General features: G+C 41.1%; 1 protein-coding gene across 4 annotated transcripts in view; it reads right to left on the reverse strand.

Moving 5' to 3' along the window:
* The window catches only part of trappc12 (trafficking protein particle complex subunit 12), a 42,391-nt gene that overhangs the window by 5,380 nt on the left and 18,956 nt on the right, over positions 1-18,055 (reverse strand). For all 4 annotated transcript variants that reach the window (XM_076748087.1, XM_076748089.1, XM_076748086.1 and 1 more), the window contains exons 4-10: positions 12,262-12,375; positions 7,689-7,827; positions 4,786-4,898; positions 4,448-4,520; positions 3,119-3,192; positions 1,352-1,450; positions 877-980 (exon numbers count right to left, since the gene is read on the reverse strand). In XM_076748087.1, coding sequence (XP_076604202.1) covers positions 877-980; positions 1,352-1,450; positions 3,119-3,192; positions 4,448-4,520; positions 4,786-4,898; positions 7,689-7,827; positions 12,262-12,375 — 716 coding nt within the window. The remainder of the gene's footprint in view (positions 1-876; positions 981-1,351; positions 1,451-3,118; positions 3,193-4,447; positions 4,521-4,785; positions 4,899-7,688; positions 7,828-12,261; positions 12,376-18,055) is intronic.

Genomic DNA, 18,055 nt, shown 5'->3' on the forward strand with positions numbered 1-18,055 from the left:
GCTACAGAGCTTTGTACACCTAAACAACCAGACCCAAGAACAGTATCTTCCCACAGGCCATCACTCTGATGAACAGTTACATCAGTCATACAGTGTAAATAACCTAACACCAGAACATCCACAGTACCTACAAATTATATACATTTAAAATTCAAAATATCTCTAACATGTACATATCATCCATCACTGCCAATATAAGTCCTGCACACTGTACGCACTGGATAAATACATATACTATACATAACCACCCATTTCATATTCACGCAACACTGATTTCTGTCCTGTTTGTATTTGTTTACAATTTTCAGAACACTTGTATATGGACGTTGTATGTTGTTGGTTCACCCCCTTATATATACATAATAGTTCTATGCTTAAATTTACCCATCTTTGTTCAACTTTGTTGTGCTTGTTTTTAGCTGTATGCCTATTTCTGTCTTCCTGTAAATTGTTTTATACTTGGCCAATACAGCGGATGCTGATTAAAATCCTAGGATGCTATGAAAGCAGCCATGAGCCACGGCTCAGCTTTTTTATTGTTCACATTTGTCCTGTAGTATCCTTCTATATTAAAAAAAGACAACATAAAGAGTCTAACTAAAAACAACAGAATGCTACAAAAACAATGTGAATCTTTGTAATGTGAGTAGTGTGAGTGAGACAGGTTATCACCTGAGCTTTGCCTTATGCTATACATCTCCTTAGGCAGAGCAACACAGGTGTGACCTCCTGTGCTAAATCACACGGCAGGAGGAAGCACAAATCTGCAAAAAGCCCTGAAGCAAGCTCTGCTACCATGGAGCAAAAATGATCCTGAGAAGCATAAGGTACACACACACACTGTATGGAGGTGCTAAATGCACAACACACACGTACCTGTTCATTAGCATGCATGTGGTCTGACTGGGCTGGCTCCCTTTCATCTGGCAGGCTTTCTCCACATCCTGGAAGTACCTCTCTGCTGTTTTAATGTCTCCAATCTGGCCAAGAATAAAGCAACAATAGCACATTAACCAATGTTCTGTGTGTGTATATATTGTAAAAAGGGCATGCACAAACAGATTAGATTTTATAATTCCCCAGGGAAAACTGACTCATTGCATCAGCAAAGAATACATACAGAGAGAATAATTATGACAAAACAAACAGATCTCTGATGATAGGGAAACTTCTACATTTGCTACACATTATTTTGCAGCAATTTGCTGAAGTATCTTCATATGTCAGGGATTTGGTTTGATTGATGGATTAGCCAAAAACAGAAACTGTTTGGTTACTAGGGGAAGGTTGTGTCTGTGTCTGGGGAATCAGTGTCTCATAGTCATGTGTGTGTGTGTGTTAATGTGTGGACCTGCAAGAAGATGCGTCCTATGCCACTGAGTAGCTGTACTTTCTGCTGGGGTTCATACTGGATGATCGAGTGATAAGTTTCTACAGCCAGAACATAGTCCTGAAAGAGAAAGTGACAGGTAGATAGATAGATTGAGAGAGAGAGAGAGAGAGAGAGAGAGAGAGAGAGAGAGAGAGAGAGAGAGAGAGAGAGAGAGATTAATGAGAAAAAGGTCAAGGAAAATACTGAAGTGAACAATGGGGGGCAATGGAGGCAAAGACAATAGTTAGAAGTGGTAAATAATAGAAGGCACACACAGGTGGAGGGTGAATAAGGTAAAGAAAAGTAGAGTTGAGGCAAGGACAGAGAGAGAAAGCATGACAACATTGCATTAATCAAATACATGGAGTGTTAGCGGGCCATTGTGACCCTCCTCTCAACTCCACACTGCACTGCTACACATCGCTCAAATGTGACTAGACAGCTGAGCAGGGCGACCAAGAGAGGTGGGTGTGCATGTCGGTGGAGAGCGTCTACTGGGCTGGGACAAGGTACAGAAAGTGTGCACTGTACATGTGTATTACAGTCCAGTTTTTTTCCCTTCTTACCATTGCTGTGACTCAGTTTTCAGAGTTTCCTGAGTGTCCAAAACTCTTAAACTTAAAATCTCTCTACAGCATGCAAAACAAAATAATGAGTTGATCTTCCCACTGTGTATTACAGCTTGATATATCTTTTCCCTCTGTGCTATAGAGCTCCACTGTTATTAAAAACTATTAAGAACACATCAGTGAACCATACTGTTGAACTATGGGGCTAGAATAGGTGTTACTATGGGTGTGCTGGGTGACATGTTCTGTTATTACCATGAACACACACACTGTGGTTTATTTTGACTCAGTTCCACATACACTGTCTTGCTGTCCCAAATACTCACTAGAGCACCAAATGTGTATTAATACGCTGCTGAAAATAGTCCCCAAAAACATGATTGATTTTCCTAAATGAGCAGCATTTGCTAAAACTACAGTGTGAGCTACTTGTACTGAAATGTTTAATTTCAGTACTTGTGGCAGGGTAGGAAAGTAAGACAGTATTGAGGGAGGGACTGTTATCAATGTGGGTCTTTGAAGTTGGCAACACCAGACGTATGCACACAAGATAGTATTTTTCAAACATTTTCCTATGCACCCAGAAGCAAGTTTCAAGAATCAGCCTTTTAATTTTCAAACCATGCAGTCATGAATAAAAACTAGTGTTGTGACACTTAAGCATGGTTCACTCAACAGTTAACACTAACATAAAGTATTTAGGATATTTACAATTTGTAATAAATGTACTACAACATATAAAAATCACTGGTATGGTGCTTTAAAGGTGAGAGTTTGGCATATTGACATTGAAACCAAGAAACTGAAAAATACTGTAATCTCAATTTTCACCAGTCGATGGCACTGTGGTTCTCTCTGGAGCCTGATCTAAATCTACACCTCTCTTTCTTTATCACTGAGCAAGAATCCAATTAGTGGTCAGTCTGAGGGGATTTCACTGTGAATCCTCCACCAGCCTGGCATCACAGATCTCTGAGTCTCTCTCACTCTCTCTCTCCCTCTCTCTCTCACACACACACACACACACGCACACACACACGCACACACACACGCACACACACACGCACACACACGCACACACAGACACACACACAGACACACACACAGACACACACAGAGATAAATTCACTCCAGCATGCCATGAAAAACAAACTTGAGCTGACAAACACACACATACCTTCATCAGCAGCAGACAGTTGGCCATGGAGTACATGATCCGGCTGAGGCGAGACCTCCAAAGCTTAAGAGACACTAAAAACAGGGAGAGAATAAGAAGAATGACAGAGGGTTTCTTTCTTCAAGAGTTACTTCCTATTTTCATTCCACCAGCCTTTTTGGGCGTCCCCTCTAAGTTACCCCTTTCCCCCCGACTCTCGCTCCTGTCAATCCCCTTTCCCACATATACACACAATAAGGTTGTTTTTAAGGCGATAAGGTAGTGAGGAACACACTGCGGCACACTTCGCTTTCCTCTTTTCCCTCAGACAGTGTGCCCTGTGAAAGAGCTTGTGTGCAAGGATATTAGTATTCATCGCTGCACACATGTATGTCTGTGTGTGTTGGGAAGAAGAGCTAATCACCCAGTAGGGGTCTGATATGTGAAGGCAAAGCCCTGCATTATTGACTTGACTGTCGACTGTCTGCGTGGGCAGGGAGAGGAGAGACAGAGGGCACGGCTCTTACACTGATTTTAGAAGGGGGAGAAACTAGCAGAACCGGCACACCCTCACACATACAGTAGATTTATACACGCGTCGCCCTACCAATTTTCTCAATCATATGCAAGTGTCTTGGTATATTTAGCTCAACTTCACCAAGAGATTTATTGTTGTTCATTACCCCGAAATAGCTGATTAAATGGCTTCTAGTTGCTTTTAACTAAATAAATAAATAAATCAAAACAGCTGTTGGAAAAGTCGCCAAATTATTGGTCGCAGGACTTGCAAACATAGGACTCAAAGGGCTCTGCATTGAGACGTATTGCTGTATTGAGAAAGTCTGAGAGAAGAGAAGAATAGATGCAGTCTTCTTACATCAAATTGTGTGGAGGTGTGTCTACCTAAAACTGGTGAATTCCAGATGAAGGTGCCTGCCTATTTCCCAGCACATTTGTGCAGATGTGAGTGGATTGGATAGGATTGATCTGTATTGATCTGCCTGGCGTGAAGGGCTGGAGAGACCATTTGATATTCAGCATGAGTACTGAAGCAGTGAGGTGCTAAACACTTTTTGAGCACTGCATTGGTGTGCTTGTGTGGTTGAAAGTGTGTGTTTGTGTGGCTGAGATATGCTGCAGTCCTGCACCAGGTGTGCCTCTGTCTGTGACTGAGTGAATGTGTGTTTGTGTGTGTGTGTGCGCATATGCGTGTGTGCGTGTATGTGTGTATTACCCACTGAGGCCCATGACCTCACTCTCCTCCCACAGTGTGATGCAGTCTGGGAATGGGGCCAGGTCTGTAGCCAAATGTCTGTGTGTGTGAGCATGTGCGTGTGTGTATGTGCTTACCTTGCCTGTTCTCCTTTGTTCGGGTGATCATGCTGCCATCCTCAGCCAAGCCTCTCTCCAAGTTGTCCAGAATCTATTTGTGGGGGGAATCAAACTTCAGAGGGGGATGTTGCTTCACTGCTGAAGGTTTTTTATGTGTGTGTGTGCGTGTGTGTATTAGAATCTGCATATTCACTCCAGTATCTATCCACATGTGGCTGTTTACACAGTTGGGCTTATGGATTTGCATGGCGAATGTGCTTTTCTGTGGGTGTGCAGTTTTATTGTGTGAATACTAGTATGCATATCTATATGTTCATCCAGAGGCTGTGTTCATGTGTATCTGTGTGTATACTAACAACAAGGGAAATGGTTTTGAGATTGTGCAGGCGGTCCAGAGCCTCCTGGGGCTTGGCCAGGTACTGGGGAAGCTCTGCATGGAGCAACCGCATGGAGAATGGCACCATGGAACCTGTACAGGAGGGGGAAGGGGAGGGGGGAAGGATAAGTCGAAAACAGGAGACAGAGGGAGAAATGGCAAATAAGGGGAAGGGGAAAATAAGAGGCAGGGTGGTATAAGGACATAGCAGGAGAGAGAGAAAAAAAAGAGAGGGAAGGCAGAGACAGAAAGACACAGAGAGCGAGATGAGAATATAAATCCATCCACCCACACACAGACTGCACACAGCCCTGAAGGCAGGAACCTACAGATGGCATTGAGCTACGTATGGCTGCTTATTAAACCCTCTCATCTCTTGCTCCCTGTGTGTGTGTCTGTGTGTGCTCCATCACTCATCTTTCTGCCTCATCCCTCTGTTTCTCTCTGCCTCTGCATCAATCACACTATGTCACACACACACACACACACAGAGGCACACATATCCCCAAGAAAGAGCCTATATTCAGGTGAGTCTTCAGGCTTTGATCAGGGTCTCTTTGATATTGTCATCATATCTGAAGCTCAGCTAGCTGGTCCATCTTTGGCTCCTGCTTCTGCCAGTCTATGTATCTCTATTTTTTCTCTTGTCTATGTGCTTGTGCTTTCTATCTAACACATCTACAGTACAGAAGACACACTCATTTTCCCCATGTACCCCATCATTTTATCTTCACGCTGTTTGGACAGTGTTCTCTCTTGGCTTGATTCTTTATTCTAATGTTAATACTTTTAATACCTTTGCAGTGTCTGTTAAGGTAAGGGGTTTGTAACTGAGAGGGTAAACAACCCATGAAAAAGCACAACATTCTTTGAAAACTACATTTATCCTATGGAGGTACCCTATGGAGTTTTTGACTAATAGTGGTCCTATAAAGCAATGGTTTGAAGAGGGGTGCCCATTTTGTTTATATCTCTACTGCATATCTCTTCTAGCACATGCAAGAGGATGCACGTTCATACACAAAAGCACACACATTCCTTCGAACAGTTTCAGGTTCCCATCACATCGTCATTTGGTAACAATGACATTTTGGAGCAAAATAAATTCAAATGAGCCCCATCTTTACCAGCTGCAGCATTTAACTGTTGTGTACATTAATGTATCAATAATGATGATCTTTAAATATGATATATATGATTCTGAAATGGGCCATTCTGCATGAGTACTTTTAGGTTAGTGAGAGCATGTTGCCGGTTAGTTTGCAAGCTACAGTAGTTCACTTACTTTCCCTGCAGATAGCCACGACTGGGTCATAGCTACCACTGAGAATGTCTGGGTAGCATTTCTGTGACTTTGGGGTGATCACTCTACAATTCTACAAATAGTACACATATTGGATTTTTAAAGCTGATTATAACATATTTTCTTTTTTTCAAATGTGACGTTTAGCAAACAAATATGTTAAAATAAAAGAGATTCTCAAACAGAATCATATACCTGACAGTGTATAGAAGAATCTGAGACTAAATTTAGACCATAATGTTTTTTTTAACCTTCACAAAAATGAGTAATTCTCATTAGTAAAGTCTCATGGTAAAGTCTCATAGAAATTTAAGACCAAAACAAAGAAGAAATCAAAGAATAACACTAATGATACAAATAAAAATAATGTGGGTAGATACAATTTATAGAAAATGTAACTGAACATTTAAATTAGTAAATACAATTTAAGCATTCTTAAAAAGTCTATAAAGATATAAATAATTCTAAAATCCTGGCTCAATGTCATCAAGCATCCAGCCCCACTTATTTTGCAAAGATGTGCTGAGAATGTCCTGTGTTACTGTGTGGTCTGACCGTGCATCCATTCCTATTCTCATCTCTCTTTTACTTTATTGATTAAAACATGAGAGGAATTGTGACTGAAAGGAAAGTATGAAGATACAGCATTAAAAAGGACATGAATGAATGCTACTTGTCAGGCATGTGAAATTCAGGTCACAATATTTCTGAGTCTAAATTGGACTCAACTTTTCAATTCACAAACAAATTAATAACTGACAAAAATTGATTTCTTCTCAAGTGCTCACTCGATCCTGATTGTTCGGACAGCAGTACATGGGCAGCCGTCTCTTAAGGTGTTCAAAGAATAATCATGGCTAACAGACAGTTGATGCAAGCCCTTGGCCAGAGAAATGTTCATGTTCGTGTTCGTGTGATGCCAGGTTACACAACTTGTGCCAGGTTGTCTGCGAGCACCAAGCAGGGCACAAAGCTTTTAAATTTAGCAATGGAGAGTCAATCGGTTCTCTCTTTAGAAGGATGTGTGGTGCAACTTCAAGTGTGCTTTTTTTGTGAGTTTGTGTTGGGTGTGTGTGCATGCAGCTGTGTCTCTGCTACTGCCTTCACTGTGGTAGCCTGGGGGCGAAGCAGATCCAAAGTAATGGGAATACATTAGGGAACAATTCATGCAGTGTAAGAAGAGGAAAAACAAAACCAAAGAACTGCTGGAGACAAGTAGAGTTGTTGGAGCTTCTCAATGACACAGTCTAATATCAAGCTCCTGGCAGAAACTTTCCTTTGAATATTTAACAGGACAGTGGAGGTATGCTTGTGTATCCTTAAAAACGTGGGCAAAATGCGGAATCCCTTTGGAGAGTAGGCTAATAACAAATGCAAAACACACAGATAACAGTTTCAGAGCAGTTTTTCAGCACTATGCTGAATACTACTATTGAAACTTTTGTCAGCTTTCTTGTGCTTGTGCTCCTCCTGCACAAAAGGTCAATAATAGTGACCCTAAGGGACAGAGGATGGTATCGTTGTATGCAGCTGAGTGTGTGTGTGTGTGTGTGTGTGTGTGTGTGTGTGTGTGTATACACCTCTTCTCCCAGGGTAAACAGTGGGGTAGTACTCATAGTAGAGATCTGGATGATCCAGGTTGCCAAAGGGCTCAAACTCCAGCTCAGCATTTTGGAAGAGGTTCAGTTTGGTCAAAAGGGCCAGTCGCAAAAACCAGAGCTGGAACACACACAAACACACTCTGTTTGTTAAATGTACAAAGCATTCATTAAATAGTATGGAAGAAACATCAAAAAGATACATCATACAAAATCTTTATCTTCGCTGGTCACGGTTGTACACCTAAATCAAAACCATTTTCATCGTTAGACCCTTCTGATAGATCTAAACATTACATTTTCAAGGACCGATTACTTGGACTTCCAGACAGCTGTAAAGGTAGGGAGAAACAATATATTTATGGTTTCAGCTGTGACATGCATGCCATCCAGTGCACTCTCTTGAAAGTGACCATGGTGGCTAAAACTATCTAATCCATCTGTACATACACTACTCATAAAAAGTTAAGGATATTTGGCTTTCCGGTGAAATTTCAGGATGACCCTAAAATGCACTATAACCTTTACAGGTGAACTTAATTCGACCTTCTCAAAACTTTTGAATACACATGTCCAACTGTTCAATGTTTTAGTACTTTTTGCACAACTTGCTGTTCTCTAACAAGGAACGGCAAAATTCACTGCAGGTGTTTGATCAATGAATCGATCAATAAATTTCTTGGTTCAATTAGAATTGGTATTTAAACAGTCCTCTTCATCATGCTGTTCACACTTTGACATCATGAGACCAAGACAACACCTAACAATTGATCGACACTGCCTCGCCATTGTGAGGCTTCAAACAGGATGTTCTCAGAGGGAAGTGGCCACTGAGCTTAGAGTGTCACAGAGTGTCATCAGCAGGTTGCAACAGAGATACAGAGAGACTGGAAGAGTCACAGAACGTGACAGAAGCGGACGTCCTATGGCCACATCCCACACTGATTCGAAACCATTTATATCAGCATGGTCTGCGTGCTAGACAACCTGCAAGGCTACCTGACCACACCACCAGGCATAGGCGTCATCGTCTTGCATGGGCCAGGGAGCATTTACTCTGGATGAGGGACCAGTGGGCCTCAGTGCTGTTCTATGATGAAAGTTGATTCACGTTGAGCAGAAATGATGGCGGCCAACAATGTTGGAGACGTCGAGGAGAGTGTAACCCAAGTTATTAGACATTAAATATTACATTATAATCCAGAAATGTCAGTTAAAAATGATGATGGTAAAATTCATATTTTCCATGCAGAAATAAATTAGAAGTTGATGAAAAAGACAAACTAAGGCATTAATGAATTCATTCACTCTGAAAAAGGGTTAAAATCTTTAATCCAAAAATATTTCATTTCATTTCATTGGAGGTGAAAGTGCTTAATGTGCTCAGTTTGTGACGTTTATAAAGGTTCAGGTGACATGGGAGGAGGGTGGCGCTGAACTCGGCGAGTACAGGTGACATGCGCATGATACAGGGCTGATATCCCTTACCAGCCAATCAAAGCCCAGCTCGCTCCGTGTCGATTAAGCTCACTTGCATTTCCGATTTTCTCTCTTCTGCGCAAACGGGATCAGACACAGACTCACCTTGGATTGCTCTGAAGATTTACACGCTGGATTATGTTGGAGAAATTGATATTTTAGTTTGTTTGCTGAAGAAGAAACTGCTTTGGCAGTTCGTCAAATTAAGCGGAGATATTGTGCTGCCGTCGAGTTGAGGAAAAAACGTGTGTTGGCTAACTTGTCGCTGCCATGTTTGCTAACAGCAGTCATATTAGCCGTTTAAAGTTGAGCAAGAGCTATTGCTTTGTGAAGTTAGATATCTAAAACGCTATTTACTCTGTCCTCATGTCCTCTGTCTTGGCAAAGTGGACAAAAACTGGAGTTTGTGAGCCGTGCTCAAGTTGGAGTGTGTGCCTATGACTGAACTGTGAGTGAATTTTATTGTTAATTTTGTGAGTAAATTAGTTGGTACCGACCTGTTGTTTACTGTAAATAATTAAGGAGATGCTAATTTGAGCTTATTTCTGTACATGCCGTGCATAAGGACATGCGCTGTAAATTACCCCCGCTGTGTTTTTTTTTTTTTTTTTTAAGCGCGGTGGTGGTGAGTAAAAGAGTGAGAGTAATGTGTGGTCGGAGCAACTAATTCATACAGAAGTGTTTGTCAGAAAAATATTTAAATGGTTATTTCTGATTAGCTGTCATGTATATGGTTGATTAAATGAACATTAATAGGAAGCAGAGTAAGAAATGCCATAGTTTAAGCAGTTTAAGACCCTAAATGTGTGTGTAAAAGTTTAAAAGAGTAAATGCGTAATTTTTCTTTTGGTCAATTGCAGGCCGGGTCTTTTTCTTTGTCCGTGTTGAAGTTGTTGAAGAAGTGGACTTCTTCTGCTGCCCTCTGCGCTGCAGTGGTGGTAGAGTTCAGCAGTTGTGGCAAGCCAAACTAATTGATGAGACGATCCTGAGATATCTGAACTGTTGTTTCCATCATCACTCTGGTAGGACTGATCTTTGCCATAACGCTGAAGGATTTTGTTTTGTAGATTTCATTGTTAAAGGACACTAAGAGAGAAACTGTTCATGCTTTAAAGGTACATTCTGTAATTGTATTGAATTTGTATTTGATTTCATTGTTTTTTGAAGTTGTTTGTAAATTGATACTTCACTTCTAGTGGTATTTGATAAGCACTTTAAAGGCTGTTTTGATAATTTAATTTTAAAGGGTGCATTGTTAAAAATCCAAAACTCATTGTATTGACAATCTTATGGTGCAGCCTAACTCTAGGATTAAAATTAGCACAGGATAAACTTAAAGTAGGTCCTAAACACATTTCCTAAACACATTAAGAACTAAAAGCCACTAACAATAATTGTTTTTTTTTTATACTCCCTCCTCTTGTAACAAACCTAGAACCTGATAATTGGTCCATGTGATAGTGAAGCGATACAGTGATACCATTTCTGAACCACCCAGTGTCTATCACCTTGAGTTAGAGCTGAGATTGGTTACAAGAGCACTGTACATCAGCCACTGTTGTCACCAGATGAGCCTTTGGTGGTGGTGGTGTTACAGTGTGGGCAGGTGTGTCTAGTCAATACAGAACTGCCCTACACTTTGTGAATGGTACAGGCCCATACTACCTGAATAACATAATTAATCCAGTCATTGTGCCCCTGCATGTACAACACAGGCCTAATTTAATATTCATGGGCGACAATGCTCCGGCTCATTGAAGTCGCATCGTTAGGGAACGACTGCTGGAGACAGGGGTACCTCAGAAGGAGTGACCTGCACTTTCTCCAGACCTGAATGCCATAGAAAACCCATGGGATCAGCTGAGTTGCTGTGTAGGGGCTCGTAACTCTGTACGCCAGAACCTCAATGACCTGAGGGCCACCCTTCAAGAAGAGTGGGATGCCATGCCACAGCAGACAATAAGTCGACTTGTGAACAGCATGAGACGTTGTTGTCAAGCCGTAATTGATGCTCAAGGGCACATGACAAGTTATTGAGACATTGACATTTTTTGTTGTGGTATACCCACCACTGTTGTTGGCTTTTGTTTCAATAAATTGTTTGAGATAAGGAAATCCCCATTGCATGCTTCTACTTAAATGCCCTACTTTCATGATATAATATCACTCTAGCGTGAACTTTTTACATTTTCCATAAATTTCACCCGAAAGACAAATATCACTAACTTTTTGTGAGTAGTGTATATTGCATGTTCATATTTATGTACTTTCAACAGTGCTAGCAGTCTGTGACAATTCAGTATAGTGCTAATGTCCTGTGGGCAGTATGGTGGGCTATAAAACGTTTAATAGAGTTGCATAACAGTCACCATCTTGCTTTGATGCATATTGATTTGGGATGAGGTGATGCTGTTGTTGACTTTACAGCTATAGGCTGCCCAAGCTAGCCAGTCAAGTGAAAAGAAGTGACTAATTACATTAAGAAAATAACTAAAAACACATTTAAAACCTGAATTTCAAAACTGTGCCAGGATGTTTAAGAAAGTAAAATTAACAGCCATATGTAGCAAGAGGCAACCACATAGTCGGTTGGTCTCTGGCACAGAGCCTACAACAGGGGTGTCCCTCTTAATGAGCTTATGCAGCCATCATTCTTCTGGATTGAGCCCCACAAACACAGGCACATGAATGTGCTAGCAGCAACACTGACAAAATGTACAAAAAGGACAGCACTGCAAAACAAAGCATGCAATGAAACATCTTGGACTGTCCTTTCTTTCAGATGTCTGTGTTAGTGGTCATGTCTTACGTACTGCGCAGATTGATTCTAGGAAAAGAAAAAAATCCACATCTGCCTCCCTGAGGTGAAATTGTACTTAATATCACTCAAAAATAATCACATCATCAGATTTGAAACAAAAATGTACAAAAAATGTAATGAACTCACTTCTCAAGTGCAGGAAATGATTACATTAATCTCTAGAAAAAGTCATGTCCTGGCTTCACTCTCAAACACAAAGAAACACACAGAGAGACAGACAGATGAACTGATGGATGAAAGTCACTGGTGTCTTACCTGTAGTGAGTCAGTAGAGTGGGAGGTTGGCTGGCCAGCCTTTCCATATCCCTGACCATGAGTAGTCAGCAGCCGGCCCGTCAGATCCACAGCAGCCCGCCAATTCTTACTGCTCTGCAGGGGAAAAAAGACACAACATACCCAGGGGTTGATGTATGGAAGAGGACAAATCACTAACAATATATCACCACATTTTTTCAAGATGCCCGTCTCCAATGTTCTCACACAGGGACAAAGGCTTCAACAAATTTAAAGGATAATTGTGTTTTTTTTAACAACATGCATCTTATTTTTATAGTTTTGGCTACCATTTTTATCAGTTGTGATAATCTTGTAGCCACCAAATATCACAACAGGTTCAACAGGGAAAAATGATTTAATAATGAATACATTTTCTTTTTAAATTGACTGACCATTTAGTACGGATGCTGTGAAAGGCAAGTGAGGAAAAAAAAAATCTGGTCGGGGACCACTAGGCTTGGGCGGTATCCAAATTTTGATACCGTCAAACTTCCTCCACATTTTACCGTGGTATACGGTATTACCGTGACTAATTAAAAATTATGACGTAAGCCTCAGGTGGTATTACCAAACTGTTGGCTTGTGCCTTCACCGTTCAGAAACTGAATACCAAATAGAGTTGGGCAGTATCCAAATTTCGATACCGTCAAACCTTCCCCACATTTTCCCGGGGTATACAGTATAATTGTGACTAATTCAAACCACTTTGCAGGGCAGCATGACATGCGCGCAGTTCAGACAGTCAATGCTCACACCAATCCTAACTTGTAGCATACAAGAATGACGGGGAGAAACTCAGCTAAAAGCCTCTACCAAGCATTGCCACCCAAACGAAACATAATTCATACCTCAAGAAATTATATGTGCATGTAATGAAAACACGAAAATATCGCATGTCAAAGGTACTGCCTCTGCTGATTTCACCACTTCATGCAAACCACACAAGCCTGTTACTATATGAAAGCAGAGAGTCTGCTGATCACGAAGATGTCTGCCTCCTCACTGTGTGACGAAAACTCGGCGAGCTAGCAACCAAAGAGTAACAGAAAAAACTTTGCTAAATCATAAAGTATGTCTTACCTTTGCTGTTTCGTGGTCAAAAGTTATATTCCAGCTCGAAAAAACGCTGCTAATGTCTCCTCCTACGACTCTGTGTTAGTTTGACACCAATCACGAAGGTCCTGATTGTTTACATAAAGAGAAGGGGGTTTCTAGAGTGGAGGGAGCGCTCTTCATGTGATAACCTATCTCTGGGGTTACTTCCTTCTGGATCATCATTGGTGTTTCTATGGTGAATTTGGGTGGGTCGCTGACCTATTGACCAGCATAACCACGCAGCTAGTTTCACCACTCCGTCTCATGAATGAGCAGAGCGCTCACAGAGGACTCTGCTGAGCAGCCGAAAGTGTTATTTTACTGTTTTATTTGCATTTCGTCCTTTTATGAGAGCTAAGAACAATAGCAAGCAGAAAAAAGGCTGAAAAAGTGATTTCAACAGAGGAGTTTCTCCGTATGCTTGAACGAGATAACGGCACTCTGCTCAGATGCGCCTAAATGAGCGCCTGGGCATACCTGTGTTAAAACATCTGTAAAACTGCTCAGGTTCATTTTTTTAGCATGTACTCTTGCACAGTCACCTTTTTCTCGAGTAAAAATTCAACCAGATACATTGAACGGAGTGGACTTCATTTTTGTTAAGACAATGCTACAATTATGTTAGGCCCCTATAGATCTAGCATGTTTTTTACTGACGGTAATGAAACTGATACCGTTGCTATTTTTAGATACCGCGGGATACCTTATTACCAGATTACCGCCCAACCCTAGGGACCACTGTGGCTTATTAGGTAGAGTGGTCGTTCACTTATCATAAGGTCAGTGGTTTGATCCCTGACCTCAGCAATCCACATGTACACTTGGGCAAGATATTGACCCTGATCCTGTGACCCAGTGTCATATAAATACAGTCCATTTACCATTACTTTTCTGTCTTATTTAAATTTTGCTTCGTAAAAGATAACAGTTTGGATTCAAATAGACCCTTATGTGTTAGAAAAGCTTTCTGGCAGAAAACTCTCAAGCCCTAAATGCAAACTTCTGTTCACTTTACCTCACGAAACAAACAAAACAAACAAAAATGATCCTGACAAAAAAAAAAAAAAAAATCTTTTGCCAGAACTTTTCTTTCAACTTGTTTCACAGATGGAAAAAAGAAGAAAAAACTTAAAGAACTTGAAAAAGATTATCTTTGCAAAACTTTTCACCTGTTCTTAAGTCATAAAAACACAGGAGAGAAAACAATTACAAAAATGGATCATCAGATTTGTTTTTCTCACTTGCTTCTCAAGGCATCTGTCAAAACGGAGAAATATTTCCTTCTCAATTTTCCAGAGCATGTATTGTCTTCATGTTTTGTCCAGCCAACAATCCAAAAGGCAAAGATTCTTTACTTTACAATGACATCAGAGAACAACAGAAAAATCCTCACATTTGGGAGGGTGGAAAAGTAGGTTTGTCATTTTTGCTTGATAAATGTCTTAAACAATTATATCAATTAATGACCTAAATGTTTCAGCTGCACACTAATGTATCTTTCTCATTCAGATCAAAGGCTTTGAATTTGAAGGAGACACCATCTAGGACATCTTAGAGGCAAAACACAGGGATACTCTGCCATCTAACTAACCATCTTACCATCTCTTTGGCAGCACTGTCACCTCACAACTAGAAGTTCCTAGGTTTGATTCCCGCCTGGGTCAGGACCTTTCTGTGTGGTGTTTTGCATGTTCTCCATGTGCAATTCCCCTGCCAGTGCCCTTGACCAAGGCACTATCTGTAGCAGTGCCTGTCTTATTCTCAGGGACAAGTTAAATGGACAGAGCAAGTTTTATACCATATGTATACATTATGCATGTGAAAGTAAAGAATCTTCTTATAATAGTGGCAACTCCAAACTGCTAGGGAAAAAAGAACAAAGAAACAAAGAAAAAACCTCAAATGAAATAAGGTGTAAGTACACACCTGACAGTGTTTACATCAGTGTTTTGAACTGCCAGCCATTGAGGCTGGAGGACAAAGTGCCCACAAACAATGGGGACAGGTATGTATGCACACACACAACCCAAGATATTAGCAGCATCTGCTTCCACAGGAGGTGGTACAATAAGTAAGAGGGGGACAGAGGTGGAAGTCACCATCCAATCATCAGCACACGACAAGGTCGGCTCGTTGACTGGGTCCTAAGTGCTGTGCCATTCATCACAGCCAGGGAGCTTATTAGGAGAGAAAGAAAGAGAGTAAGAGAGAGGGCTACTTTATTTCTAGTCATCTTTATCACAAAACTGATCACCCTTTTCCCTCTGTTTTCTCTCTTGTAGCGGTCCTCTCTTCTCCATTCATCCTCCAAACTTCCAGTCTTCCTGTTCTTTTTTGTCTAACCTACCTTGATGCCTCTCTCTCCTCTCCAGGATTCTCCCCTACCTTCTTCTCCCTCCATCTTTATGCCTCCTATTGTCTTTCCTCTCCCTCCCGCCCCACCCTGACTCTCATTTCTGCCCTCTCTCTTTCCCAACTGTAATTTCTCTCTCCGTTCTCATCCTTCCCTCTCCTCTCCTGCCCTGTGCCAGTAGCTGTGATGCCTCTGAATCTTCATTAGGGGGGGAAATGAAGCTGAAAATGAGGAGGCAGCCTGGATGGCCAAAAGCAGCTGCAGTCACTCAAACACATACATATCCTACAGTACGCTACTGTCCACCGCTGCCCTACCACAAGGCATTAGAAGACAGGTGTGCATGCATGTGTATATGTATGTGAGACTGGGATATAGCCTGAATAGGGGACATGAGAAAAGCTAACAGTGATGTTCTGCAGTTACATGCATGCACACATAGAGTTGAGACGGGTTGGCCACAGAGAATGGAAAGAAAAAAAATAGAAATTCTGGGCCAAAAGAGCTGGGGAAAAGAAAAAAGGAGCAGTAGTGAGGAAAAGACAGCTGAGGGCCAAGGGAGCTGCAGAGAGGCACCACAAGGAGCCAAAGTGAAAAAATCTCACAAAGCTGGAAAAGTGAACTTCAGTTCAGGCCTTATGTAATGATGCAGCATTGGTGCTCCGCACATGTAACTTTATAGTATGATGTTGTCTTACACCAGCCTATACTTTTAGGTCTTGAACCATACCAAGCTATAACAGATGCTGTGATTTGAATAGACAGCAGGCAGGGCTTTGTGTTTTGAGAGAAGGTCTGCGAGCAGAAGGTCACAGGGTCAGACTCCATTAAAGATACTATGTGAATATGAGTGCCCTTGACTGAGATAATTATGTCTCTGCTCCACTGTTATCTTAAATGACTGAACCTGAGCTCTGACCTCACTGATGAAAAAAGTTTAAGAATAATCACAGACTGGACTGTGTTCAACATTCTAATCTACCATTTAAAATGTACAGGGTCTTGCCTCTGGCTGTCAGCACACATTACAGTGACTGCAATTTGTATTATATCTTTTCAGTTTCAGTGGGTTCAGTATTTTATCTAGCAGATACCAGCTAGATTTGAGCTGTCTTGAATTGCTGCTAATGCAAACCAAATGTTTTCTGTTGCTGCTACTTCACATTAAAAGCTGGTAGCTGAATGGTCACTGCACACGCCAAACAACCGCAATATCAATCAATTATCATTCTTGCCAAAGTTTTCTCCATTCAAACTGGCAGGTTTGCTTGTCTCCTGCTTGTCTTCCATGTTTTCCTTGTTCTTCCAGAAACATACACAGATGGGCACTATCTTACATCTAGTTACTCTGTGGAGTCTCACGTTTCAAATGACACCTCACTTGACCAATCATGCCATATGAGGTCTACCAACCACAGCAGCTGATAACAGTCTGAGATGAGCAGAAGGACCTTGTTCTCTTCTTTACATGTGAAGATCGAGCCAATCTCAACCGTTTTTGCAGGTGACTAACACCTCAAAAAGCCCATTCTGAACATGCTGATATGCCACTTTGGTGGGTTATTTAGAGCTCTGATCACCTCAAACAAAGGAATTCAGCGCAAATATGGATATTATACATAGTTTGAAGTGATAAATCTAGCACATGGCCTCAATATAAACATATATAACCAAAATGTAGGTATAGATACCTTAAATGTGAATGGCCCAAATTTTGATTTCATGAATACAAATATAGATATTTATGTAAAGAAATGTAATAAATTGGATTCATAAAAAAATATTCAGATGGAAAAAAAACCACTCTACTTCAATGTGTTCAAACTTCTATTACTCCACTTACTGTGATTCTGACTACCAGTGTTAGAGTCTGCGTTATGTTGAGTTGGGTTTCCTTTCCTTTCCATGTCGGTTGTTTATGTTTTGTTAACCATTCTCTCCGCGTTTGCAGTTGAGGTGTGGCCGGGCGGTGCGATGTGTTGATGGCTCACCTGAGGTTGATCTCCATGGATTGTCTCATGATTTGCCAGACTGTAGAGCATCTAGCCGAGACTTTCCAGCCATTTGATCATAGTACTGAGTCCTCTGGAGTGTTTTTTCCTTCCTACCTGCTCACCACGGTGTAGCGAATGTTTTTGTTTTCTTGGGCTGATTTTGTATTCACTGGTTATTCAGGATTTTGTAGTGTTTTGGTTTATTTTGTTATTGTTAATAAACCATTTGTTTAAACGGCTCCCTTGGTTCTCTTGCTGCTTATCTGCCTCTTGAGTCATGCTAAAGATATATTGATTTACAAATTATAACAACCAGGTACCTCCATGCCAC

Source organism: Chaetodon auriga, chromosome 14 (genome assembly GCF_051107435.1).
Source record: "Chaetodon auriga isolate fChaAug3 chromosome 14, fChaAug3.hap1, whole genome shotgun sequence".
Taxonomy (NCBI): Eukaryota; Metazoa; Chordata; class Actinopteri; order Chaetodontiformes; family Chaetodontidae; genus Chaetodon; species Chaetodon auriga.